Genomic DNA, 27,774 nt, shown 5'->3' with positions numbered 1-27,774 from the left:
CGCAGCTGTTTGGTCCCATTTTATTTATCTTTTATCCTAATGTAGTGTGTTTCAATACACGATTTTGGAAGAGCTACAATAAAAGTCGGGGAGTGTATTTTTTTACATTTATAATATCTAATTTGTATGCTCTATTATATTTCCATTGCATTGCAGTTAATCCTCATGAAATGTAGATTATGGATGAGTGAGAAGTTATGAAATTCTGCTGAGAGCGCCGATATATATATTTGCATTTATCGACACGTTTGCATGTGAATTATGGCAAAACTGTGGGATGATTCTGCTGTCATCTGGCATCTATGTCATCTATAAGATATAAGTATCTTATATCTTCTAAATAATTCCTGTTTGGGATGAAGTCAGTGTGCAGCAGCTGAAATAAGACTCATACAGGTGATGTCAGTTTTCCCCTTTGACTTCTAGCACCTCAATAAACCAGAGGCAATAAACATAAAGCTTTTATTAAAATCACCCACTCACCATTACCCAACCCACCAGACAATTTCACAAAAACCCGCTCAGAATAAACCCCTCAGACTATTTTTACCTGCTGCATACAACCCTCTGTCTGTGACGTTAGAGTTTGTGCGTAATGTGTGACTTTCTGTTTTACTTTTCTGTCTTCTTTCTTGTTTTCTTTCCCCGCTTTCTGTCCTTCCGAGAAGACTGAAGCCACAGCTGCCACAAAGAAGGTACAGTTGTGTGGTAGAGAGAGATAAGAGAGTCGGACAAAAACCTGTATTACCTGTAACGGACACTTCTACTTCCAGGCTGTGATTCTAGTGAGGAGGAGGAGGAGGAGGAGGAGGAGTGTGTGTGTGTGTGTTTGTGTGGTTTTGTTCTTCATTCACTTTCTTTCTCCTCTCAAAGTCTTGAAGAATTGAATTGAGAATGTATAATTCCCCTGAAGTGCATGTTTTTAAATGAAATATGATGTAGAATACATGCATCGTGTTGGCGAAAATGAGTGAAATGAACTCACAAACTCTTGACTTCATTAAGTATTTGTCTATTTGCTGTTTAACTCTTGTGGCAGAATCCAGAATCCATAAGTCTCTGTCGTGAGATTAAATTGATACTGGTCTTCTCATCTAACTCACCTAAAAAAGTAAACACTATTAATGGCTAACGTGGAGCACGTGATACCAAATTGTTAGCACCAGTTCAAAGAATCCTCGTATGATATCTTACCAAACGTTAATCCCCATATTTTGTGTGTTCTCCTACAAAGTCCAGCAACACGCGTGTCAATTTCCACTCATTACATGCAGACAGACTTTTCAAAATAAAATTCTGTCTTCACAGGAAACAACTCAGTTTGGTTTAGGCAACGAAACTACTTGGTTAGGTTCAGGAAAAGATCGTCGTTTGTGTTAAAATAACTACAGCAGTGCTCAAGTCACGTGACAAATAAATCTATGTTGACTTGTAGAATCACACGGTGAACCGGCAGCGGCCTCCTGGCTGAAGAGTCACTGTTTGTTGGGATCTCATTATATCTACACTCACACTGCTCTTGATTCATCCTCCATCCGTCTTATATCTGAGAGGATTTTGTATTTTCATTCATCTCTCAAGGACACCACACACACACACACACACACACACACACACACACACACACACACACACACACACCTCTCAAAAGCCTATAAAGATGTTGCCTTTGCAGTTCACATAAACACAGCTGCACACTTTGTTTCTCTGGATTCGGACCAAGAAGGAGGCGGAGCGGACGGTCCAAACTTTCACTCCACTCAACATTTCTCAATTAAATTGCAAGACACTAAACCACTGTCACTTCAAAGTCACGGCCCTCTTTTAGTCCAATTATATGTTCTGGCCGTTTGCCCAACGTCCTCTATCTAATAACACAGTTATCGACGGCACACGTTCCACAAAGACACTTTGGGATGTCTTATCGTGGGATCGTCTAGCCGCTTGGCTTTTGTAACATGTGGTGTACGTGAGGTCCGGCATGCTGATGAGCTGCGGCCGGTGTTTTACTGGCTTCATTGAAGGTCTGTTACCAGGCTCCTCAAGGCCAGTTTGTCCCGCAGGCTGCATGGCCACCGAAAGCTGCACTTCAAAAATATTGAACGTTTGTGATACAACATGCCGAAAAAATGCACAATCACTGGAGGTTACGTCCAAATAACATCCAATGTTAACATTAACACTTGGCTGAAACAATGACAAAAGTTGGATTGTCTTGTCTAAAACTATTAAGAAGTTTAACTTTCTTTTCAAGCTGAATCATCATCTCGCCTGAATTACCCACAGGGCATTGGGGCAGACCACTGGCCCACAAACAATGGTTCCTGCAGCATGCAGGGCTCACAACACAATAAAGCCATTAAAACGATGCCACAAAGGCAGGAGGAGTGCCTTAAATAGACCCGAGCAGGACATCAGATGCCTGATAGATCATGGGGTGCTCTGCAGATGAGTCTGACCTCTTCGCTTAACGTTACCTGTAATTATTACAGCGATTCCTTGACTTCATCACCTGTCAAATTTGCAGGAAAAGTCTGCATGAAAATCAAGATATGGTTTCCTGGTTTGTGATATTTTCACTGCAGAAATCTGGACTATTGGGTTCTGAAAATGGCTACGGAGAAAAAAAAGCCACTTCCTCTGCTTTCTGCTTTGAACATCAGCTTCACTTTGCTTCCCACCAGGTTTATTACATTCACCCATTTCAGCTTCCTACTTTGAGACGTCTGTTAACAGAGGAAAGAGTGACAGCCTCCTGCTGTCAAATGAGCTCCACTTAATATTTAAAAAAAAGATTTCAGCCTCTTGTCGTATATTTTGAGCTTCAGGAAGTGGTGTGCTCTTTATAGCTTGAAAGAGCTTTTCACGCGCTGTTGAATGGGTTTGAATGAGCTCCTCATCTTTTTCCCATTATATCTTCTAACTCTCCTCAGCTGAATTCTTAGTCACGACCTTTTAGCAATTTGAATCTTCGTCAGTATTTCTTTCCTGTTTATACATCACACGCACAAATTAACGCCCATACAGTAAGTCACTGAATCTGGTGTCACAAACTCTCACTCGTCTCGTCTGCACACTCAAAATCCCCCTCCAGAAATGATGTACATGAACTGTACAGTGTTTGTCTTCTTAACCAACGTTCATATCGGCCTCATACATATTTAGTTTGCTGCAAACCGTGTGCACAGTTCTGCTCAAGCATCCGAAAAATGCAGTAAAGAGATGTTTACGTTCTTTAACAGTACAAAAATAGAGCTCACTAACAAGACAACAGCCTTTTTGGTTTGGGTTATTTATGGTTTACATTAAATAACCTGTTATCACCTTTCTCTTTGTAGCTGGATATAGAGGCAGCTGACATCCTCAATGAGCTGCAGGTGAAGCTCAACATCTTCCTGGACAACTTCAGCATCGTGTTTGCCAAGAGGTAACACACACACACACACACACACACACACACACAGTACTGCATAGTCAGCCCTGCAGAAGTTCTCTTGTCTCAGTTTTCCTCTGTCTCTGTCTTCTTTCCCTTCAGTTTCCAGACTCGTATTAACTCCTGCATGCGTCAGATGGCTGAGATCCTCTACCAGATCAAAGGTCCGCCCAACCACAACACTGCAGAGGCAGACGCTGACAACATGCTGAGGCCCCTCATGGAGTTCCTGGATGGGAAGTAAGCGAAAGCTTGACACGACAAACACACACACACACACACAGACGACTATCTTTTACTGTAAGTTATTGTTGCTCATGAAACCACTAATGTCATATTTTTTATTTAAGAGAAATAATATTTAAAATAAGTTTTGAAAATAGTTTTTTCGACATCTGACACACATTTACTTCTCAAACACACACATCAAACATCCAGTAGCGTCTAACTTGTTAATCTGCTTCTTTTTTTTTTAAAGCCATAATTATCTTGTTTCTGCTAATCTGTTTTTATTTGTTTGTTTTGTAATTGTTGTGTCATTATGTCGACTCTTTCATACAGCCCTTAGTCCACTAATGAAAAACAAAGACAGTGTATTATTGAAGGCCTGCTGGACTCTTGATGCTTGTAAACTGAACCTCTACCATGATGTTTGTGTGTGATCCAGTCTCAGTATCTTTGCTGACATCTGTGAGAAGACGGTGCTGAAGAGGATCCTGAAGGATCTGTGGAAGATCGTCCTGAGCAGCCTGGAGAAGACCCTCGTCCTGCCTCAGAGCAACGACAGCCTGGTAGGAGCAACCCGAAACTAAACCTCATTGTATCCATGGAAGAGTGCCCGAAACTAAACCTCATTCTATCCATGAAAGAGTGCCCGAAACTAAACCTCGTCTATCCACGAAAGAGTGCCCGAAACTAAACCTCATTCTATCCACGAAAGACTGCCCGAAACTAAACCTCATTCTATCCACGGAAGAGTGCCCGAAACTAAACCTCATTCTATCCATGAAAGAGTGCCCGAAACTAAACCTCATTCTATCCACGAAAGAGTGCCCGAAACTAAACCTCATTCTATCCACGAAAGACTGCCCGAAACTAAACCTCATTTTATCCACGGAAGAGTGCCCGAAACTAAACCTCATTCTATCCACGAAAGAGTGCCCGAAACTAAACCTCATTCTATCCACGAAAGAGTGCCCGAAACTAAACCTCGACTATCCACGAAAGAGTGCCCGAAACTAAACCTCATTCTATCCACGAAAGACTGCCCGAAACTAAACCTCATTCTATCCACGAAAGACTGCCCGAAACTAAACCTCATTCTATCCACGGAAGAGTGCCCGAAACTAAACCTCATTCTATCCATGAAAGAGTGCCCGAAACTAAACCTCATTCTATCCACGGAAGAGTGCCCGAAACTAAACCTCATTCTATCCACGGAAGAGTGCCCGAAACTAAACCTCATTCTATCCACGGAAGAGTGCCCGAAACTAAACCTCATTCTATCCATGAAAGAGTGCTTCACAGTATTGTCGAACTCAAAAAAAGGATCAAAATCGATGAAGCAGAACCAGAAATATCGTTGTTTTTACTCCTTATGTTTTTCTTCCTTGTCAAAACCCGTCCTCTACTGCAAACATGTCAATTATGAGGTCTAAAACTGGTCCTCACAAAGAGTAAGAGCCATGGACACAAGATAATGGAAAAACAGCTCTATGATGAAAAATCCATATTCCTAATTTCTGTTCTTCTGTCGAGCTGTGAATACTGATGAGAGTAATCAGAGGACGGAGAAGCAGATTGAAAAACACACAATTATGAGAGGACAATATTTGGGCATGTTTTTGCTCATTCGGTACAAATCACACACACTCTGCTTATTATTGCCAGACATTTTAGCCACTTGTGTTTATCTCTGTATTGATTTCCTCATTAATGTATTTTTCAAAGTTGTGTTTTTGTCCTGTGGAAATGGCGCAGACTGTTTTGAAAACTCCTCTTTTTTGGTGCATCAATTTCTGAAAATCGACGGCCAAACATCGACAGTTTACAACACACAAAGTGACCGACTTCACGCACTTTCATATTGTTGTTGTTGTTGTTTTCCTTTTTGTGTCCAGGAGCTCATGAATTAAGTGACTGCAGCAAACAGGTTTATCTAAATGCTCTAGAGTAGCGAAGCACATTACCAAAACTAGTCATTTTGACAAAAACATCACAGTGAACACGATGTTTACCGTCGTAAATTAAGTATTAAACTGATTATGAATGGAAGGTATTTAATCAGATGAATCTGTGTATTTGTTATATATACACAGACTTATCTGTAGTGTCTAATATCTGGTATCTCAGCCCCAGTGAGAGCAGCAGCTGTGCTCTGCTGCCACCTAGTGTTGAAATGATCTTTGCACGAGTTTTATTTCCTCCGTGAACGTGAAAGTCACTCTGAGTTACTGCCTTGTGTCTTTTGTTTCAGGGAAACGATGAAGCGTGAAAATATCCCAATATAAATCCCTCTTCGTCTCCCCTCTCTCCCTCTCTCCTCTCTTTCTCCTCTCCCTCTCTCCTCCCTCTCTCCTCTCTTTCTCCTCTCTCTCTCTCTCTCTCTCTCTCTCTGCAGGGGGCCCAGCTCCTCACAGCAGCTAAAGGACTGTCCAGTCTTAAGGTAACACACAGGCAGGCTGTAGAAAAGGGCCGTTTGTTTAGTTTCATTTGTTCTTTTTTAACCCGGGGATGGAGCCGGTTGGTGTCGTTCACCTGCGACTCGCACTCAGCGTCATGCGCGGCTGTTTGAGTTTGTATTTCTTCATACACAGAAGTGCGGGACTCTGAGAAAAAGTCTCAGTTATAAATCCGTCTGCTACTTCAGCACCACGGACAGCGCCGTGGATTCATCAACTGATATTTCAGAGTCACAGGGGCTTTAGATTCTAACACAAGCCTCAATCAGATAAAAGGTCAATGATTCAGGCAGACTAGACCAACATATTCAACCGCTCTGACTCTTCACTCTCTCTGCTACTAAGGGAGAGGTGGACAAACGTTTTTCAAAGTGGGCCACATACACATACACATACACGGAGGAAATCATCCACAAGGAGTCACTGTCCAAATATTCACTGATCTGTTTAATGTATTCATATCGTTATGTTTGTTTCGTCTCTATTTATTCTTTTTGCGTGCTGCTCTCAGTAGTGAAGTTTGTGTAATGTCTGTGAACTCTGGTTGCTGCAGGGAGGCGGTGAAGCCAAAACCTTGACGCCCAAACAGTGTATAATCATCGATGCCGGGCTGGAGACGATCAAGGTTGGTGGAGACCTGCACGTTCACACGACAAGCTGGAAACAACAATGAAACCGTCCATTTCTCACCTCTCTTGTTTTTTCAGCAATACTTCCACGCTGGAGGAAACGGGCTGAAGAAGGCGTTTGTGGAGAAAAGTCCTGAACTGGCTTCACTGCGTTACGCCCTCTCCCTCTACTCGCAGAGCACCGACGCTCTCATCAAGACCTTTGTCACCACTCAACACACCCAAGGTAATCTAAGACACACACAGACACACTGCATATACAGTATATATATATATATAAGTGTCCTCAACCTTTCTGCTCTTCCCTGTCCTCTCAGTGCATGATGGGATGGGCATCAGAATCACTGGCAATGAGAAGATTCGACCTGATAGGGGTAAGTCCACGACCCTCTGATGATGAGGGGCTTTCTTGGGTTCCACATGAAACCATTGAGCTTCTTTTATGGGGTTTCTTGTAGAAAAATATAATGAGATCACGATAATAATAAAAAGATGCTGTTAAATCATGTTGATGTTCTGCAGGCTCGGGGATAGAGAAGCCCATCGGAGAGGCCATTCTGCAGATCGACATGATGCTCGGGAAGGAACGCAAAGTCAGCGTCAGAGGTGAAGTTCAAAATACACAAACATTTGCCTAAAGCCTAAAGCTCTCAAATCAACTTATCGATTAGTTGAAGAAATTGTAAAAGTGTTAGTCAACTAAGAATTTCTTTGTTTGAGGACAGCCCTGAACGTAAGTGTACATCCAACTTACGTTCATCAACTGACTCGCTCCCCTTCTGTTTTCCCACATCTCCATCCATCCAGTCATTGCAGTGAACGACATGAAGTGGCAGACATCAGGGATGTTCCGGCCTTTCGTCGACGTCTCCATGGTTGGTCCCTTCCTGGCCGACAAGAAGCGCAAGTTCACCACCAAATCCAAGAACAACAGCTGGTCGGCGAAGTTCAACGAGGCTTTCCAGTTGTGAGTTTGAGATCTGAACTCTGACATCTGAAATGTGTTTTGTGAGATAAGAGTCTGACCTCTGATCTCCCCCTTTCTGCGCCGTAGTGTCCTGGGTAAAGAATCCCCAGACTGCTATGAGCTCCAGGTGACGGTGAAGGATTACTGTTTCGGCCGGGTGGACCGCGTGGTCGGCGTGGCCGTGGTTCAGCTGCGCGACGTCGCCGACCGCAAGAGCTGCGTGTGCTGGTGTCCGCTCGGGCCGCGCATCCAACCCGACGAGACGGGCTTGACGGTGATGCGCATCCTGTCCCAGCGGCCCGCTGACGAGGTGGCCAAGGAGGTCGTCAAGCTGAAATCTGAAACCCGTCCCGTGGAGGAGGGCAGATGAGCAGAGACGCTTGACTCAAGATCGGAGATTTACTGGAAGAAATGTGGCGCTGACACAGATCACGGTCAGCGTTTAGAGTCAGGGCTTCGTCTGTTGTTTATGAGCGCTGTCATCTTCATCCTCGGTAAACACGGGCCTCTAACGCCTCTGACGTGGAGGACATCCTTCAAAGGACGCAAGTTTTGTCACAGATATGAAAGAAAAAAAAGTATTTCATTCACATTTTGGAAGGAGATTCTTTCTCAAATGATGAAAAAGAAGCAACTAACAGGACCAATATCTTAACTATCAAGCGACAAAAAGGGTTGAAACCACCAACTCAGAGGGGAAAATATTTTCAGTTCATTGGAGAGAAACTCTTGAGATCTTCTTCATCGTCTGATAGTGATGACGAGCTATTTTGGTCGTCCGTAGCAAACTAAATCTGCCATCTGTTGGCCATCAGAGCTGCTGATCCACAGCTTTTAACCAAACGTACATTCACTGGAGTGAATGGACGGGAATGAAAACCGAATGGACGTGAGCAGTTAATCCTGACTGCTATTAGCTGTTTGTCCTAAATAACTATGATATGAGCTGAGAGTGATTCTTGTACTGTTTGAGCCTTTGAGGCCTTTTGACTGCAAACAGACATCGGTACCACTGTCGACTCTGGTCCCCAAAAAAATGACATTGAACCAGCTAAAAAGTGTCACAAAAACACATTAAAATGAATAAACGTGATACTCGGCATGAGTTGAGTGTTTAAGAAACAGTTAAGCAGGCAACTAATGGGGACTGCTTAAAAATTTGACTTCTGGAACTTCAGCAAAAGAAAAAAAGTAGAAAAGCTTATGGTTCTTCTTAAAAAGGATCACGTGTTCCTCTCTTTTCATTTATCGGCCGCTTCAGGTATTAAGTCCTTTGATTCAAGCCTTTGTGACACATGCAGCACCAGGTGCATCTTATAGAAAGAAGAAGTTGTCCGAATAAGTCAAACCAGAGTAAATGTTGTGAAGTTGCAGAGTTTGCTCTCGGAAATCCTGCAGTACATCATAAAGAAGTGTGTCAAGATGCTTTTAATGTGTGTCGCCTATTTAGTGATAAACCTCTGTTTCTATTTTTCCCAGACTGAATATAAAAAAACCTTGAAAAGTAGTCACATTGAGATATGAATTTCAATTCATCGACAGTCGGTTCTTATGAATTACGTTGCCTTAAAACAGAACCGTGCTCAGTGGACGGTTCTGTTAAAACATGAATGACATGTAAAGTAAAAAAGCGTTGTTTTTTTCAGGAAGCAAAGAATTATGGGTATAGTAGTTTAGTAGAGAAGAAATGCAGTGTCAGAGGTTTTGAATTTCGGTTTTTGCCAAACTGTGACTGTGGGCTCTGTTTACATGTTGACCCGCTCTGAACGGACACATCCAAAAGTTGACAACCTTTTTTTTTCCTTTGTGTAGGACCAGAAATAGATCTCTAAGAATTTTATTTTTGTGTAGTTTTAAATTGAGAACAAAAGTCTTTCAGCCTTGCCATGCATGTAGTTTACATACTGCACCAATCATGTGTTTATGAATATGGGATTGGTGTTTTTGCATTATTCACTCTACAAACTAACAAAACACGCAGGCAGGTTGTTCAATTTACTGAAGTGTAACTGGATTGGATCCACACTTATTGTATGTTTACTACGTGCCAAGGAACGCAAGTGTTCAGCGAGCCGTGTTGTGTTGTTAGCGGACAGATGTGGCCATTGTAGAAGTCCCAATTCTCACTGCACGTTTGCCAAAACTAGCTGCACTTTGGTTCCAAACTCAAGAGGTTCCTGGTGGAATTTAGATGAAACTAGTTCAGAGTTTGTTCTGCTGCATTAAACTGAACAAACATTGATCTTCAGTATACGTTACATTACAATGGCCACAGCTGTAGTGACAACTGAGCTCTTGCACTCTGTTCAAAACTAACCGTAAGTTTGTACTTAGCCTACGACCAGAGCATGTATTTATTGTACACAAAAGTACTAGAATTGTGATCTTTTTCATGTATGTACTGTGAAATATGGAGATGGATCAAATGTATGTAAAGTAGTTATCATTATTCTAATGTGACATATGTTGAATATACTTATAACAATATTTTGTACATAAAATATTTATGAATCAATGCAGTGGGTCGTGTCCTTTGTCTGTTCACGTACAGTACTCTACAGTACTGTCCCAAGACTCAGATCTGGATATGTCAGTCTCTCACCAGTGTGTTTTTAATGAACAGAACAGACCTCAGACCAGCCCTGATCTATAGACTGCACTGCATAAAAAGTCAAAAACAGACCCCTAAGAGCCCTTTTTCACAGCAGACCTTTTCACTTGTCCTAGTAGTAGTACAGGTGTTTCTAGTAACATTAACACGTGTGTCTGCTCTAACATGGCAGCTTTGCAGAGTGTCCCCTTGAGAAGTTTTCTGTTTTAACGGAATACAGTGAAAGCCTCTAAAACAGCAAGTAGACGTAATAGTTAATACAATATTGTTGTGACAAATATGTCACATCGGGCTTTCAAACTGTCTCAGAAAAAACAATGTGACGTATTTGTCACAATTAGAAAAATAGTAATGAGCTGCTCAGTTGATTTAGCTGATTCATGTATTTTTAATTAAAATATGTTTGTTGAATTCAAACGTTATTTAAACAACTATAAACATAAAATATTGTCAAATGTATTCATTATTAGTCAAATGAATTATGAAAGAAAAATGTACTTATTAGTAAATACAACACAAACAAACAAGATATTATATATATATATATATATATATATATATATATATATATATATATATATATATATATATATATATATATATATATATATATATATATATATATATATATATATATATATATATATATATATATATATATATATATATATATATATATATATATATATATATATATATATATATATATATATATATATATATATATATATATATATATATATATATATATATATATATATATATATATTTTGGTCCTATTTCAAAGTAATCTTTTTTTGCAGTATGAATTAGAATTAACGATACGGTGTTCAGGATGCACTGAATCCAACGAGAAGACATCTTTGTCTTGTGAAACAAATCTGAAAAAGATTTTTCGGTTAATAAACTTAAACAGAAAAGTTAAAATTTTTATACGTGTTTCTATACGAGCCCGGAGCCTCGAGCCCGGAGCCTCGAGTGAAGTGAATGCGGTGAGAAACCCTTTAACCTGAAGTAACTGAAATCCTCTCCTCTTAAAGTCTCACTCTCCAGTTTTGCAGGCTGTTCACCTCGTCCCTGGTTAGTTTGCATTACAATCAGGCGAACCAATCGAGACCGATAGAGAGATAGTTGACATAGAAGTCACTTTTACTGTTTCCAAAGGGGGAAATAAAAAAACACACATTAAGCAAATTGTCAACGCCTTTATTCACGTATCTTCCAATTCTTTTGTTCTTAGTATCTTTATCATATAAGATATTTATCAACAGTTTGTTTGGACAGTCCAGACAGTGAGGCTCTCAGCTTATTATCTTTCCTCAGGATTTACCAGGTTGTTCCCTCAGTACCGTTACAAATATAAATGTGAATAATCCTCCATTCTGACGTGATTTACATTCAGTTATCATCTGGTGAGCGTAAATATTTTCATTAACATTCACTGCAAACAAATCTACATGATTATTATGTAATACTGTATATTGTACATCTGATAAATCTGAGATACATAGTTTTTGACTTAATATTTATAATAATAAAATAAATATCATTTCAACCCATTTTTCTGGAAATAAATTATTGAAGAAATAAATATTTTAAGGAATGTTTTCAAATCTGGAAAGAGACAATCAGAGGCACATCCAATAAGCAATGAAAGTTATTAATAATAAGAATAATAGTACAAAACTTATTATCATAACAAATTTTTAAATAAGCTTCAATGTGTAGTTATTATTGAAAACGAAATGTTCAGTGTGTGACATGAATTTCCATTAAACTTCTAGATTCATGTTTCCTTCAAATCGCAAAATAGCAACAAAACGTACTTTTATATAAATTAACTGAAATGCTGCCGATTGTCATGGCAAATATTTATGCCACATACATAGAAAATAAACATCTCTCGAAAAAGTGTACCTGTGTTTAAAGAAAGTGAATTACTACGTCTCTCTTGTGCTACTTTTATAGTGGTTGTGTATTCTAAACATCATACGTTGCTTTGGTAGCACTGACCTGAGTCACTTGGTGGCTGTTTTGAAACATAATGTGAAACTAACACTGGTCGACACATAAGTGAGCACTGCACTCCTATAACATTGACAAATACAGTTTTGTTTTGGTTGATTGCATTATCGTTCCTCGTCAAAACCTGGCGCCTACATCGCCCACAATGCATCTCGACCACCGTCAGCCGTGTTATGCTATTGGTGGCTAACATAGCCGCGGGCCTCCTGCTGTTAGTGAGCCTCTAATTGTTGCGATGATACGCTCTTGAGGTAAAGTTGCTACCTGCTATCTGCGTTCTTCTAGCAAATATAAAATGGTCCAACAGAACTGGATACGTGCAATGTGAAGCTACACCATGTGGCCAGACGTATGTGGACACCCAAACATTGCACCCATGTGTGATTTGTTGTCCAAAATTATCGCACACTTTTGGTCAAACAGTCAGGTCTTAACATGGGTTAAATACTTTTGTGTGTGTTGGCAGCATGTTGTAGTTCCTGTTCAACTCAAGTTTCTCAGGCTGTGCTTAGTGGCGGCTGAACGCTACTGATCCGCCAACGTGAACGTGGCACATTGGGTCTTCTTCTCGGTTATGATTGGCTGTTGCATGCAGCTTGCTCGTGGTTTTTGGACCCCCCGTTGGTCTGTGGGGACTGTGGGGACTGTGGGGACTGCAGGTGGTCCGGCAGCAGGACCTCAACGCTAAAGCTGATTCTTTTGGCCTGGAAGATGCTGTAAGTGTTGTCAAATCTCAGGACATCTGGGGAAGACGAACGGAACGAGATATTTATTTAACTTTAATCTAATAATTACATTTCATGAAGCCTTGTGAGCACCAGTGTGTGCTGAGCGTCGGGTTACTCACAGACTCCCGGGCGCTCACAGGTCAGGGATCCGTCCTCTGGTACTAAGTGGGAGTTGTACCGCTGGCTGGGCACGACTTCATGCATCTGAGACGCTTTCTTCCACTCGCCCCGTTTAGCCTTCAGAAACACCCCGAAACCGATGTCTGCACTCTCGGTGGCAAACTGCCACCTACCGAGAGAGGAAAGAGGAAAGACTTTTCAGATTACCAAACACGGTGTCATGCACAACATTTGAAAACACCTAAAAATCCCTAAATTGTGTTGTTAACATCACGTGACGTAACTTATCTGCCCGAACATTAAAGTGTTGTTTAACCGAGACAGATTTTTCACAGTCGAACTTAACTGAGCCACATATTTATACTCAAATATGTACACTATATGTAGAGCAAATTTTTTAAACTTTTTTGGGTTCATTTACTTTCCCAACACTTCTCCAGGCCTGGAAATTGCTATTTTCAAATTCCATGACTTTTCCAGGTTTGTCGTGACCGTAAGAACCCTGGCATCTGATAAACTTAACTTGTTTACACTTTAGTAGTGTTAAAACAGATGAACTTAAAAAAAAAAAAAGCCTTGTTTGGCAGCTGCAAAAATGATTTTATCGCTAAGATAAAGCATCATTTTCTTTCATCACAAATTCAGCTCTTATTCCGCTTTCTCTGCTACTGCGCCGCTAAATGCATTGAAATGCATTGGATGTGTTTTCTGTACTTCATCCCATGAATTTGATTTGTTTTTTCCAGCAATAATCAAAACTGCTAATTAGAGTCATCGATGCTAACTACCCTTCTTCATTGTGTGAAAATATGTTATGCACGACCCAGAGTGTCACAAGATAGAGAGGTTTGTACTTGGTGTAGAGGCTGGTAAAACCGTTGCATCCATCTGACCTGAGGACGCAGCCCGGGAACAGGATCTCGTAGTCCATCTGTTGGGAGGAACCCCGGCTGACGGTCATGCACTGCTCGTAGTCCACCTTAACGTGGTCCCGCACGTAGTAGGAGGGGGGAACTGGGCCCACGTGGTTTATCTGCAGCCGAGACCAAAACATACACAGAGTTAGAGATACAGACGTCAAACAGTTATTAGTCATATGAAATGTTGAAAGGAGAGGGGAGGGAAAAGAGAAAGCCATCACTTACTGTGACTTTGTCTGAATGCTTCTCATTTTACACTTTTGTACAAAAAAAAAGTCTCACTTTTCCAAAGTTTATTCACATAAATATGAAACCAATCAACTGTGTTCCCAGTGCAGTACAGTGCAGTACAGGAAGCAACCAACAGAGGGCCGTGAGTGTCAGTTAAATCCAGCAGGTGATAAATAACATTAAATATATATTACAGACACAGTTGCAGTTTCAGACCTGTCTTGACTATTATTATTAAGCAAGTCGAAGGAAGTCGAAGTGAAACCACTTCTCCAAAAGTCTTGCAGAAATGTCAACTTTAACTGAACCGTTATTGGGAAACTGTTAACCGACAAAAAGAAAAAAGATGCAGAAAGAAAGGCATTACTAAAAGAAGGAAAAACACATATCGTCCGTCACAGAGCAAAACTTCATCAGGCATCTCTCAGGCTGATTGTTTTGTTTCATCACATAAATTCTGCAGATTTGACTAAAGCTGAAGGAGGAAAGGTCAGAAGAACCTCACATGTAAGATGCATAAGGCTCAACAGTTTTTAAAGCGAGCAGATCATAAAGATTTAAATGTTTTCCTGCTGCACAGATCACAGCAATTTAAAACAAAACAAAGGGTAACGTCAACCTGGACTGTGTCCTCCCATATATTTGTGTCTAAGTGACTAATGGGGACAACTACTCTCTCTGTAAGACAACTACATTCCTACGACCTAACCGAAATAATACAGTACAACGCCAAGGACACACAGGTAGCTAAAGTAAAATAAAAACAAGACAACACTTTGAGGCTGAGCATCTCCATTCCTTGAATCTTGAATTTCTCTCTTCCTGTTCCTCATCTTTCCTGGGCCCAATTATTTATCTACAGAAACAAACGCAAGGTCAGTTTTCTTGTCTCGCGTATGAACTAAGAGTGCGACTACTCAAGCTGCACGTGTTGCTCGGTGCTAAACTGCCGGGTTTGACCGCATCTCTCTAATTAGAGCTTTTGCCATTTCTACGCAGCGAGGCGGGGATGCAGCGGGGATGAAGTCTGCAATTTCCTGTGAATTGTCTGTCATTATAATTCATACAGCAAACAATCTGTTCGTCCCACAAATTGCATCCTTTTTTGCATGACTTCCTTCTCACACATGTATACCTCTGGCAGAGAGAAGCTGTCTCCGTCATGTGTGCAGCTGTATTGATTCATTCTGCCGGTCCAAAATAGCCCTTTGTTGTTGACCTGCTGTGATCAAACTGGCTCTTTCATCATGTGTTACAGGATCCTGGCCACAGCCACAGTTGGCAGCGTTAACATTTTATAGAGAACATCTCATTCACTGCGTTCAGTTTGATGCGTTCGTAGCCTGAATGTGACATTGAATTATTCCTTTTTAGGCAAATTATTCCTTTTTATTTCATGCCTGGCCGTGACAAAACTGCTTGGAGTGGGACCTTGTGTGAAACATGGTTTGTTAGTCAAATGTAAACCCACAACGTTTCATGTGCACAGCATGCATATCAGCCAGACGGTCTCTCAGCAAAGCAAAGCTGAAAGCTGCCAAACTACATGAGCACAGGATGAAAAAGCAGTGAGGGGAAACTACACAAGTCTAGGAAAACAGAGTCTAATATATATATATATATATATATATATTATCTTTTGCTTGAAGTAATTGTAGGATTAAATAACACTTGTATCTACTTTCCATCCAAATGGAACTCTAAATTAACTCAATAATACTAAATGCAATAATAATATAAAAATAGTAATAATCCAGAAGTTAAAAAGTCCACACTAACTGTAACATGGCAGCTGCCAAAGCTTTTGGTTTCTCATGAGACAAAACCAAGATGTTAGTGAATATAAAGACTTCAGACAACATCCAGGCGTTATAAAACTACTGGTGCAACAACCAGAATTTCAACTTTATTTTAAACGCAACTTAATATATTCAACTTCTAGAGGCAGACACCTGTTTATTTATCAGGAATGTCTTTTATATCTTAACGTCATAAACTAGTCCTTTCAGGTAACTCTCAATAAATCCCAGGGGATATATCCTCATGAATGTGTCTATCAGCACATGTCCAAGTATTAACGGTATCTCAAAATAAGTATGCTGCATCTGCACCAGATACTTGGCTCCTCCACCTATTTAGTACCTAAAACAACCAGCACCCATGGGTGTGCCGTCTGGCTTGGATTCACTGGCTCACCTTGGTCCGACAGCGAGGATCTCCATCAGGATCCGTGAGTTTGCCCCCGTATATCATCGGCAGCTCCTCTGCATCGATGTACTTCAGTAAAACCTCCTGCCAGTTAGCTGGAGCGACAACAACGGGTCATTTCATCAGAAATTAGGGAGCTCAAAGGGTTTCGATCGGGTGAAATAGTCTGCAAAAATAAGACGTCGCGTCTCACCCCCGAGGATGTAGATCTTCTGTCTCGTGTTCTCGCTCAGGAAGTGCTTGACGAGGTTGTAGGCCACGGGGAAGAGTTTGGGTGCTGCAGGAGGAAGAGTTAAAAAAGTGATGAGTAAACGTGAACCAGTGAAAATTAAATCTGGCTCTTTTGAAAGAGGATACAACGATAGAATGACGAATACAAACACACAGGATTTACCTTTTATGACAAACAGCCTTTTCAAGCCCTCTGGGTAGTTTTCTTCAAACATCTGGAGGATCTGAAGACACAGAGGAACATGTACTCTATTTGGAACAGTCTGCTTCTCTTACTAGTTTTTTCAGAAGTGCATGTGTGCGTGTGTGTGTGTGTGTGTGTGTGTGTGTGTGTGTGTTTACCTCTCCATATGTTTCTATAGCAGGCTTCCATAAGTGCTTCAGACCCAGACCTTCTACGTCGTAGATCATGGTGATAGACTCCACGTTCCTCTCAAGCTGGTGACAGAAAGACAGGCACATTTAATCTGTGAGACAAAACGATAATGTATGAAATATAAAATAAATGTGGTCATTAGTAGAGCAAGCTGGTTGTAAGTGTTTATTCATGGCTCATTCTGGGAACTAATACTTATTAAGAGTAATGTAATGAAACAGAGTGATAAATCCATCTGACATCTGATGGAGACAAAATGAATAACATTAAAACAGACAGATTTTCTGACAACCTATCCATGGAGATAATACGTATAATATACATATATATATAAAGTTGCACGTAGCACTTCTTAATCTTAAACATTTGTGTCATGTTTTTAACACATTTTGCGCTGCTCCAAATTAAAAGAACTTCAGAAGTAGCGTTTGATTTTATCAGTGGAAAACTAGAACCACTGCTCAAAAAGGTCAGTTTTTAGATAAAGGAAAATAAACTCTACCGCCGTGGTGTCCAACATGTTTGGGCTGGGAACCATCTAATAACAGGCCACGTGTACTTGTGACATGCACGTCCATAAGCTGCGCTTAATTCAATCAAAGGGTGGCGTTTCCTTCTCACATTGTTCAATTTGAATCCTTTTTTAAAAGCATAAGAGGCATAATTACACTGTATTTCACAATAAAGATGAAAGAAAAGTCCAAAAAGTGATCCTACTTTTGTGAGGATCATTTCTTTCATTATTGTCCTGCACAATTAATCACCCGGCAACTTCTTCTCTTTGATTAATCTCTCAACACCTTGACTCCCTGATGTTTGTTATAATGGACCCGTGATCCTGGTTACAATCCTCCCACTTCTATACAAACACTCAGCCAAAGACACATTTTGAGTATCAAGCGTGATCAGGAGGCCCACTAGGTCTCCGTCCTGTCGTCGGTGGTCTCTTACCCGCTGGGACTGGAGGTTACAATCCTTCTTCAGGGCCTCACAGTCTCTGATCTTGGACTTGATGAAGTCCTGCTTGGAGGCAGACAGGAAGAGGCCTTTGGGATCCACCGGTCCGATGACATCGTACCAGATGGGACAGCCCTCGCGATCGTGACCACACATCCCTCCTGACAGATACTTCTCTATCACCTGCAGACGGCAGTCATTTGAAATGGTTTTCGTCAGTCATGTACTGGAATATTTCCTCAAGAACTTCTTAGGACAACCCTACTTAAATGACTGTTAAGTACACCAACCCCACTGTAGGTTGTGGTTTATTAAGTTAAATGTTTTTTTTTACCTCTGGTGGACGCCAGTCGGTGAGTATTTCATCTACTTTTCTCTGTTTCCTGAACTCCAAATGCTGGAAGAAAAGATGAATGCATGTTAAGTTCAGCAAGACCACTCAAATCAAATGATTAATAATATACAATACATACATCAAAACATAGGTTTTTTTGTACTTTCTGGATAATAGACTGCTTGTTCAGTGGCACAATGTGGTGATTTAAGTGGCTTAGGAGGTTTCAGACAGTATGTGATGTAAAACCTGCCCCGTCAGCAGGAAGGGGATCAGTTACGTACTGCTGTGTAAACACTGCAGTACACGCATACACGCCAACACATGCTTACAGCCTCAAACACACCAGCAAAGGGGGAAAGAGATGTTTCAAATAGGCTCACATACAATTTTAATATATTTTACTGGCTTGTTTTATTCAGTTAACTGAACAAAAAGCTGTCTAAAAAGTAGCCTCTGCTTACGTTAGCTTCTACATGCGGTTTGGCTCATTGGTGGATTAGTGTTATTAAGCAGTAGGAAGGTGTGGTTATTGATTGAAGGGATCACTAAGAAAATGATGGGTTTCCTCTCAAACACAGGATGGTTGAGACCTAGGATTAGGTAGAGTCAAATTATAGGCGTGTATAAAGAGAACCGCAGCGTTGGAGGTGGCGCCCTGTTCATTCCTCTGACAGTTGCTCGGTGGCGCATGAAGCAAAAAAAGTTTGACTTCCGAGTATAAACTTCAGATAAAAATACCCAGAACTTCTAACTAATCTTGCAAATCAATGAACCCATTGAGCGAGCGCACTAGCGTTTCCTTCAAAGGACCAGTGTGTAGGATTTAGTGGCAGAAATGTAATATAATATTCATACACTATGTTTGAATTAATGTATAATGACCTGAAACCAAGAATCCTCTTTTATTCCTTCATATTCTACATATAAGCGTTTTACTGAAAATAATATATTCAGATGTAACCTCTTGTTTTTACTTTAAGTAACTGTGATTTAATTACTTTTTTTTTCTCAGTAACTGTAACGCATTAGTTCTTTCTTTTTTTTAATGTCCATACTGGCCGCAGTTTGGCCACCTATGCTTTAAACGAATGCCACCGTTGATTTGTGGAAGTTGGCAGCCTTTTCAAACTATAACAACTTTATATGTTGACAATATATCGGGGTGCGTGTTTGTTCTTCTGCCACCTAGTGGACACGAACCAGTTAATGCAGCTTTAAGTTCGGTGGCTGTAAACCTTCCTCTGTCATTTTAATTACTCACTTGATTCTTTTTATCTGCATCTTATCTCGTCAGGCTGCGATGACTCAGTTTCTCTTCTCTAATCTGCAGCCACTCCTGAGCTGCTGAGTCTGTGCCGGTACTAATTGCACTTTCACACACATCAGTTAGTAAAAAGAGGAGGCATTGGGTTGTACTGCGGCTTTCGATTCAGGACGTGATTTGTATTGAATTACTACAAGAGAGTCACACACGCAGGTACTTGAAAAATTTGTCCTGTCCGACTCAATAGAGAAGCTGAGCGCGTTACCTTTCGCAGCATGGCCTCCGACTTCTGGATGTTGAAGTTTCTGGCTGAAAAAGAGAAAGTGAAAAAGAGGCTGAGGTTAGGATTTTTCCAGGTGTACGACACCAAACGTAAACAAAAGCCATGGCTAACCGTGACAAACTGGTGTTTCTTTGGCAAGGAATAAGGCATTTTTAGGTGACGTTAATTTAATGTTTTGTACATTGAGGCACTAGTTGGAGTGTCAAAAACCTTATGTAAAGCTCTTAGACAACCAACAGAACAGGTGTCAACGGAAACAATCAGTAGATTACTAAAACGTTATGTGAAACGAATAAACTAATAAATAAATGTCAACAATTATAAAAGAGCCTACATGGTACCACCTCCGTCTACAAGTGACACATTTTAAGAAATACTAAAAATACCAGGGAATAAAGAAATAAAGGATGTAAGAATAAAAGGAAATTTTAATAGTAGTGTTTGCACATGCACCAATGCCTGGTGCAAATTATTTTCTATTGTATTATATAGAGAATATCTTAAATTGTATAATTGTAGCTGAAACCCTCTGGGAATAGAACTCCTCTACCGTAACCTATTAAAGCCAGTGTGTCAGTATGACTGATCCAGGCTGTGGACACACACGCTTCACTGTCTTAGTTCTCCATCTAAGGTGATTATCTCTGCAGCTGGCAGTCTGGTGGAGAAGCATTGAAGTGAGACTTACAACTTACTCCAGCAGTGGATTACACTCTACCTAATGCTTCAGTCGAGCACCTTAACTAGGACACGGTGACATTCAGTTACAAAGGCACAGGGCAGATTCTGGCAGATGACCAGGCTGTGTATTAGTTTGACTCAGTAGCAAGTTTGAACTACTACTAATACACGCTGCTCTGGATGGATAGATCTCCTTCAGCTTCTTAACACAAAACCTCAGTATCCTTTTGTATAATAAAGTTTTGCGTAATTATATTAGATTTGGAACAGACATATCAGTGTTCCTTCTTAGATAACCGACGGGTGAAGATTTGATGATCTGCATAACGTTATCTTAAGCACTGATAGAGGTTCATAATGTAGCAGAGGGCAATACGAGGGCAAACCCAGTCAGTTTTATCTCACACACCACTGGTTCAGCTTTCATAAAACATGCAGGGAAGGTGCACTTGGTCACCCTGACAGTTCTTCTGTAGGTTTCACACTTTTAGAAAGATTAAGATTAAAACAGTTTGTCTTGAAGGCGTCATTCTTGGTTAGTCGTTGTAAACAACCAAAAAACAAAAAGGCAGTACAAACAGTAGTGTTTGTGCTCTACAGGTAGCTGAAGAAGCTAAAACAGCTATAATCCCTACATGTCTGTATGTCAGGAGAGAAAATATTATTATTATATATATATATATATATATATATATATATATATATATATATATATATATATATATATATATATATACATAAGTCAAAGGAAGACAAAAGTCACAATATTTCATGTCATCACAGCATCAAGACCCCCAAGCGCCAACCTCCGGTAGTTAGAAACGAAGCCAACGCAGCAACTCCCAAAATCTGCAGTTCCTCAAATGGCCACTTGAGGCAAAGAAAACGAGTCAATCCCCAAAGTCCCCGATGTTCAGATGCTAAACTCTAGTCTACAGCATGAATAAATATGTTTACAGCCTGGTTCAAAAAATGGTTTTGGTCTCTATAGCTAATATCCCCTTTGGTGACAACTGTACGAGGGGTTAACTTTTATCTAACTGACCCGTTTAAATTATATTAAGGTTTAAAGTCTGGCATAATTGAAGGTCTTCGGAAACCTACGGGTGACGTCACGGGAACTACGTCCATATTTTGTACATTCTATGGTCAAGTCCAAGTCAAACTGCACGCATGTGGGCATGATTTTCAAAAAGAAAACAATATCACCCAAACCACCAGAAGTCTGTCTCACTGAACAAAATGTGAACTGCGGTCTACAATACTTTATCCTGAAGTGCTCAAGTACAGACTGAATTGGTGTCTCTGTAAGTGGAGCTCCTCAGAGACAAATACTGCACACACCCAGTTGGAGAAAGGGTTGAGAAGGATGATTGGCCTTTAGTACAAGACTCCTCTTCAACAGAAACAGCTTCCAACTGGATCTAACACACAGTTGACTTACATTATTTCACTCACAATAGCACAGTAAACATGAAACCTATACACGGGAACATAAACGTCTACGCCCCGTGTTCCCTCAGGGCATATAGATCGTAAACTCTGATAAATTATACACTACATTCATGAGTTCCTTCTCTCTGCTGCCAGCCACAAGTTCACCTGAAATCACTTCTTGAAACCTTTTATATTCGCTTTTTTAAAAAGCTACTATTTCATAGACAAAATGCAGTGTTGAATGAAGTGTATATATCTTGAACAAAGAGAGAACAGCTCCAGCTGAGTTCAGAGCCTATTATCTGTGTTTTAGCTGGTGTGAAGTGGCAATAGAAAAGGTTTAACTCAAGTAAATGTAGACTGCATAAAGTTTAGATTGGTTCCCTACAGAGTGCTACAGGAATGAGTCCTAACACCCAGAAATTAGTAAATATTGTTGCACTTCAGGTTCCCTTGTCTTTAAGTCAATGATCTTTTTAAATGTGTTTTTGGTTAGATGGCTGGAATAATGTCTGTGGATTTTAATGTTTTGTTCTACGATATATAAAATACGTCAGTAAATACCCCTCTGGTGAATTTAAAAAGCTTTTACGTGTCTTATAAAAAGGCGGTTGCTAACAAGCGGTAAAATAAGACTACGACATAACATCACATCGACTAGTCCGCCTTTACAGCCTCGCTGTGCAACGTTAACTTTTTACTTCTGCTGATTTGAATTCAGCCTTCAAAAATCATTAATGTGGTGCTCATTTGTGAAGATTATCTTCATAAACGTTTGTTCACCGCAGAGCTTATTTTCAGCAATAATAAATAATCCTATTGGCTTTTTGTCAAGGAAACCAGCGCGATGCTAACTTTCGGGGGGTTTGGCCTACAAAAATACTTCATCCTGATCTAAAAGCCTCGCTTTCACTCGATCTCCGAAAATTAAGGCTTCATTTACGGCACAAAGGAAGTGCGTCAACCAGTGTGCAACCAAAACAGGAAGTGGATATTGCTTTTATCTTCCCAGTTGCTATCGACAGCTATCCCCAGTTAGCAAAGAGTAGCAATGTAAGTAAAAGTTGTCTGTTTTATAAAGACTTCTTACCAAACATTGATTACAAAAGACGCTATTTCTTAGATACAAATACTTTTAGAATCACAAGTTGTACTTGGACACAATGCAGAGTTGAACTTGATCGAAACATTTGTTCTGATCTAGATTATTTTAAGGTCAATCATTAGTGCTCACTGTGGGCCACCTCAGGCTTTAAATCGTTAGCTTCAAATCAATTAGCTGCACTGAGCTGTCCTCACACAGCTTGAATGGGAATCATCTTTACGAAAAAGAGAAATAACTTGAACCTCTCAGAGCGTACATTTACCAAACACAGACCCCTTATTGTCCGTGTTTGTTCGCTGTGACGCCGTGGTCGTTTAGTAAAGCTTCATTAAAGAGAACAATACCCCTCTCTCAACTCTTCTTATGAAACTTATTTTTGGAGGAAACGTTCCTGGAGCTTTGCAGCAGAGTCAGAGTCCTGACAGACCGTAGTGCGTCTTTAATGCGATTAGCTCTGGATTAGCCTGAAACACAGAGCGCTAGCCCTCTGTAGCTGCACTAATCAGGACAAGGCCTCCTTTAATCACTGGCTCCACATTTCCTCCAGAGTATGAACGCGTTTACCAGGTTAAATTTTAGACCTTTTTTAATATCAAATATAATGTAATTGAATACCTGTTGTACTGCTCTTACTGGCAAAACTATTTCACGTCTTCCTGATTTGTTTTAACCGCTGCTGAATAATCAGCCGCTTGGTCTTTGTAGTTGTGTTTGGAGCATCCTGTTTGGGCTAAAACCATGCGAGTCTCTTTCTCAACCGCTGCAAACAAAGTGTCCACATGTGTTGCATCATATCCCTTTATGTAATCAACCACTGCAGCGTCTGCTTTTTACAACGACACAGACAGATTTTCTCTGTGAATGCATGCAAATGACTATGAAGGCAAATGATGTGTGTGTGTGAGTGCAAGCTGTGGTTAAGGAAAAGCTGCAGGTGTGTTTTTTATGTTTCTACACTCACCTCTGAGCCAGCGTAACAGGAAGTGGTCATGCTGTGCAGGAAGTTGAGGAAGAATGTCTTGTATCCTCTCTCGAAACTGTAGCGTGAGGAAGGAGAGAAGAAGAGGTGTGATCAACATGTTCTGCTTCTGAGGATTCAATACTAGGAAGAGACTTTCAGGGAAATGTTCACCCTCATCTTTAAAGTTCTTTTTAAATAAATACAGTACTTTTCTTTGTTTGAAGCCTCTCACTCATTTCAGATTTGTGGATTTTTATTTCCTAAAGCTGCTGAAACTTGTGACTTTGTGACTAATTATTATGCGATGTTGCGCAATGTTCAACAACAGATGCCTGTAAACATTTTTTTTGTTGCATGGGTGCGAGGGGTTTTAAAACTACACTACATGGACAAACATTTGTGGACACAGGAGCATCAGGGCTGCACGATAATCTGCCAGTTTTTTACTTGATTCATCCCTCAGCTTGGCCCAAGTTGACATATTTACATTGCTGGTTTTGTTGGATATTCAAAACCAGCAAATATTACAAACACGAGAAGCTGCAGCCAGTGAATTGTTACTTTTGCTGAAAAAAATGACAGTGATTCCACAACCATGGGCACTAATGTGCTGCTTTACCAGCCTCCACTCAGACTTTACACCAGAAGATGAACCTGGCTGCAGGGATTCGCTCCCATTCCGACACAAGCGCGAGTCATTAGTGAGCTGTTGTGCAGCAAAGCCTTGGTGTCGGTCAACATTTTCAATTCATCCTAAAGGTGTTGGATGAGATTGACGTCAGGCCAGTCAAGTGCACGGGGACAAAAACTGTCACCACAAAGTTGTCAGTGTACATTGTATCATTACAATTTCCCTTTATTTGAACCACAAGGCCTATAGCTAACCTTCAACAATAATGGTGAGAGGTGCGTCCACACAGTTACTATGTAGTTTATTCCCCTTATGTAAACATAAAGCAAACAGACTTCCCCTTAAGTTAGACCAACTTAAATGAATCACAACAAACACAACAATTCATCACATATGAATCATATGAAAATGTGGAAGTGAACGACGAACACAAGAACTATGAGGGACAGGAACTCATATTCTTAAAGCACAGCCTTTTATAACAGGTTTATGTGGTGCAACTAATTACTTAACTAATGGCTAATAAAATCATTTAAAATGGCTTAAATGGAAAGTAGCCTAATTGTAATGCAATAACGCTGAAAAAATAGTTTAATTGATAAATAACAGACTGAGATGAGGCCGTATTTATGTCTCTAAATCAGGGGTCTTCAATGTTTTTCAGGCCAAGGACCCCCAAACTGATAGAGAGATGGAGCAGGGACCCCCGACTATATATATTGTATAAAATTGTGTTTTATATTAAATGGGCCTAGTGCCATGTATAAACATACCTCTTTATTGTGCATTCAGTACTAAGCTATTCAAATAATACACAGGTTCATATATTCATGTTTTCATTTTAAACAGGTACAGTGAGTAGGGGGGCCGTGCCACTGCCATTTATAAACATACCTTGTCAACTGATACCAATGCCAATATCAACATTGTCTGTCAATTGCATGATAAGCATGCACACAAGCTATTCAAAGCTTTCATTTTAAACGTGGAAACGAAAAATGAGTGATGGCCTATTAGTACCACTGCCATGCATAAAGATACCTGTTATCTTTCATACAATACTGAACTATTAAAATAATGGACAGATTCATGTTTAGAGAATTTTTTTTATTTTACCCCCTGTTGAAGACCTCTGCTCTAAATCATTTATTAAGCAGAAATGTCAAAATATCTAAGGGTTAAATGGGTGATTTTGACATTACATCATCGTAAAATATGTTTTATCTTAAGGTAAAACTGTTAGGTAAAACTTTAGGTAAAACTGTCCGACTGTTGGTCGGAGATAATGAGAAATCTGAAGACATCACGTTGAATTTGAGAACTTGTAAATTTAAATGTAATTGAATTATTGTTTCCCTTAATTCTCAGTGGAAATTATTAATGCAACATTTAATCAATAAATCGATTACTGAAGTGACAAAAAGAATAATCTGTAATTAATTTGATAATACTTGCTGGTTTCAGCTCCTCAAATGGAACGATTTGATGCTTTTCATTGTCTTATACGAGAGAAAATTAACATTTTTGGGGGGGATTGGACTGTTGGTGGGACCTACCAAGCTATTTAAATATATTACATTGTATAAATTATTACTGTGGGGAATTTTAATGCCAATTTTTCATTATATTCTGACATTTTACATACAAAATATATATTGAAAAATTAAGAAAATTAGTATGACAGTCATGGCTTATAAATGATCTATAACCCTAATTATTAATTTACAAATAAAGAGTGCCTCTATTAAAATGAACTGCCAGACAGATTATTACATAACAGTCGTAGGGATACCAAAAAAAAAGATAATTTCTAGAGATTTAGAGATACCAGTATAAAGCACAGTTGTTATTATGAATATTATTATAGCTAACTTTACCTGCTCCAGTGCTTCAGCCTGTTTAGGACTGAGGTCTCCGACTCTTCCGCTCATGTCTGCAGCGGCTGGAGGATGCGGGATGAAGACGGAGCTCCTTCAAAGTCAACAGACAAGACGGACCCACAAGACAGACAACAAGCACCGTTAACCGTTGACAGGCGGGCTTTCTGTCCTCAACGTTGATGCACATTCGCGGCTGCAGTGTCTCGTTATCCTCGTTGTCAGCTGCCTGCAGGTGATTACAAAAAAAAAAGTAAACATGACACCTCGTAACGCCCTTAAAACAGAGCACCGGTCCAACCGGCTGACTAGGCCAAAGATAGGATGATAGGACAAGAGCGTAACTCGTGTCAAAAAAGGAGGAACCAAAAACCGAGGAGAAGTCTTTTCAGAACTAGCTTCTCCAAAACTAGCTTCTAATCCACTAGCATACGTAGTTTTATAAGATAAAATAAGATAATCCTTTATTATTTAGTACTTATTTTAATTAAGATAGTAACTATGCTCCCACTAGCTGCGGGATATTGTTATAAATCAAATCACTGAACATAAAAAAATAATCAGATTTAACGTGGAGCGGTTGTCCAGGTCCGTATATAGCACGTTTGACGAAATTGTGGACAAACTATGGAGTGATTCATCTCTGATTAAAGAAAATAGACAATCTTTGGTTTCAATCCGAAAACCTCGCACATGCGCATATACAATAAGAGGTATTCAATTTACATTGTTTTGATTGAGTTGTTCCCATCAGATACAATGCTACTCTTAAAGACTGATATGTTTTCACTGTTTTAGCCAAATTTCCTAGATACTAGACGACATGATAAAATACGCAGGTGCGAAATGGTGGAACTACAGGTCGCGTAGTTTGTCGATTTCAGAGTGGACTCACACAAAATATCGGAACATAACGATGACAATTAAGTACTCCTTGTGGTAATAGATGTGAATCACCGCTCTCAAGGCTCTAAACACCGCTCCAGCTGTATTTATAGCGGGTCTGAATCTCGGCTTTAAATCGAAGAATTAAGTATGGGATGGTACACTCTCAAGTTGCTATATTCGTCTTTGGTTGTAG

The 27,774-nt window shown here is 40.0% G+C and overlaps 2 protein-coding genes across 4 annotated transcripts in view; one reads left to right on the top strand and one right to left on the bottom strand.

Moving 5' to 3' along the window:
- LOC142964216 (protein unc-13 homolog B-like) overlaps positions 1–8,150 on the top strand; it is a 56,699-nt gene extending 48,549 nt beyond the window's left edge. The window contains exons 19-29 of the mRNA XM_076104435.1: positions 669–695; positions 3,339–3,427; positions 3,536–3,673; positions 4,101–4,224; positions 6,054–6,098; positions 6,668–6,739; positions 6,822–6,969; positions 7,061–7,117; positions 7,266–7,349; positions 7,551–7,710; positions 7,798–8,150. Coding sequence (XP_075960550.1) covers positions 669–695; positions 3,339–3,427; positions 3,536–3,673; positions 4,101–4,224; positions 6,054–6,098; positions 6,668–6,739; positions 6,822–6,969; positions 7,061–7,117; positions 7,266–7,349; positions 7,551–7,710; positions 7,798–8,080 — 1,227 coding nt within the window. The 3' untranslated portion in view covers positions 8,081–8,150. The remainder of the gene's footprint in view (positions 1–668; positions 696–3,338; positions 3,428–3,535; positions 3,674–4,100; positions 4,225–6,053; positions 6,099–6,667; positions 6,740–6,821; positions 6,970–7,060; positions 7,118–7,265; positions 7,350–7,550; positions 7,711–7,797) is intronic.
- Positions 8,151–11,511: 3,361 nt separating this feature from the next.
- On the bottom strand, positions 11,512–26,954 carry LOC142964497 (SEC14-like protein 2). 3 transcript variants are annotated; one of them, XM_076104840.1, is made up of 12 exons: positions 26,694–26,954; positions 24,186–24,261; positions 19,984–20,027; positions 18,452–18,514; positions 18,112–18,300; positions 17,127–17,222; positions 16,948–17,008; positions 16,747–16,830; positions 16,542–16,648; positions 14,049–14,227; positions 13,194–13,363; positions 11,512–13,088 (listed from the first exon to the last, which is right to left on the bottom strand). In XM_076104840.1, the coding sequence occupies exons 1-12, from the start codon at positions 26,745–26,747 to the stop codon at positions 12,919–12,921; spliced, it is 1,293 nt and encodes a 430-aa protein (XP_075960955.1). In that variant the 5' UTR covers positions 26,748–26,954; the 3' UTR covers positions 11,512–12,918. The 3 variants fall into 3 exon arrangements, with proteins under 3 accessions (XP_075960955.1, XP_075960956.1, XP_075960957.1); XM_076104841.1 differs by having other exon boundaries at positions 14,088–14,227; positions 26,694–26,950; XM_076104842.1 differs by lacking the exons at positions 19,984–20,027; positions 24,186–24,261; positions 26,694–26,954 and adding an exon at positions 19,716–19,968.
- Positions 26,955–27,774: the final 820 nt, after the last annotated feature.

This window comes from Anarhichas minor, unplaced genomic scaffold (genome assembly GCF_050575085.1).
Source record: "Anarhichas minor isolate MPS153535 unplaced genomic scaffold, ASM5057508v1 ptg000030l, whole genome shotgun sequence".
Classification (NCBI taxonomy): Eukaryota; Metazoa; Chordata; class Actinopteri; order Perciformes; family Anarhichadidae; genus Anarhichas; species Anarhichas minor.
Note: the sequence above shows the minus strand (reverse complement) of the source record. Positions and strands in the feature narration are given on the sequence as shown.

Bases quoted from the DNA above. Each gene is read 5' to 3' on its own strand.
- LOC142964497 (XM_076104840.1), bottom strand. From the start codon at position 26,747: ATGAGCGGAAGAGTCGGAGACCTCAGTCCTAAACAGGCTGAAGCACTG. The intron at 20,028-24,185 runs GTGAGTGTAGAA...TCTCTTTTTCAG, and splicing joins CCTGTTACGCTGGCTCAGAG to CCAGAAACTTCAACATCCAG. The intron at 16,649-16,746 runs GTGAGACGCGAC...TTGTCGCTCCAG, and splicing joins GAAGATCTACATCCTCGGGG to CTAACTGGCAGGAGGTTTTA.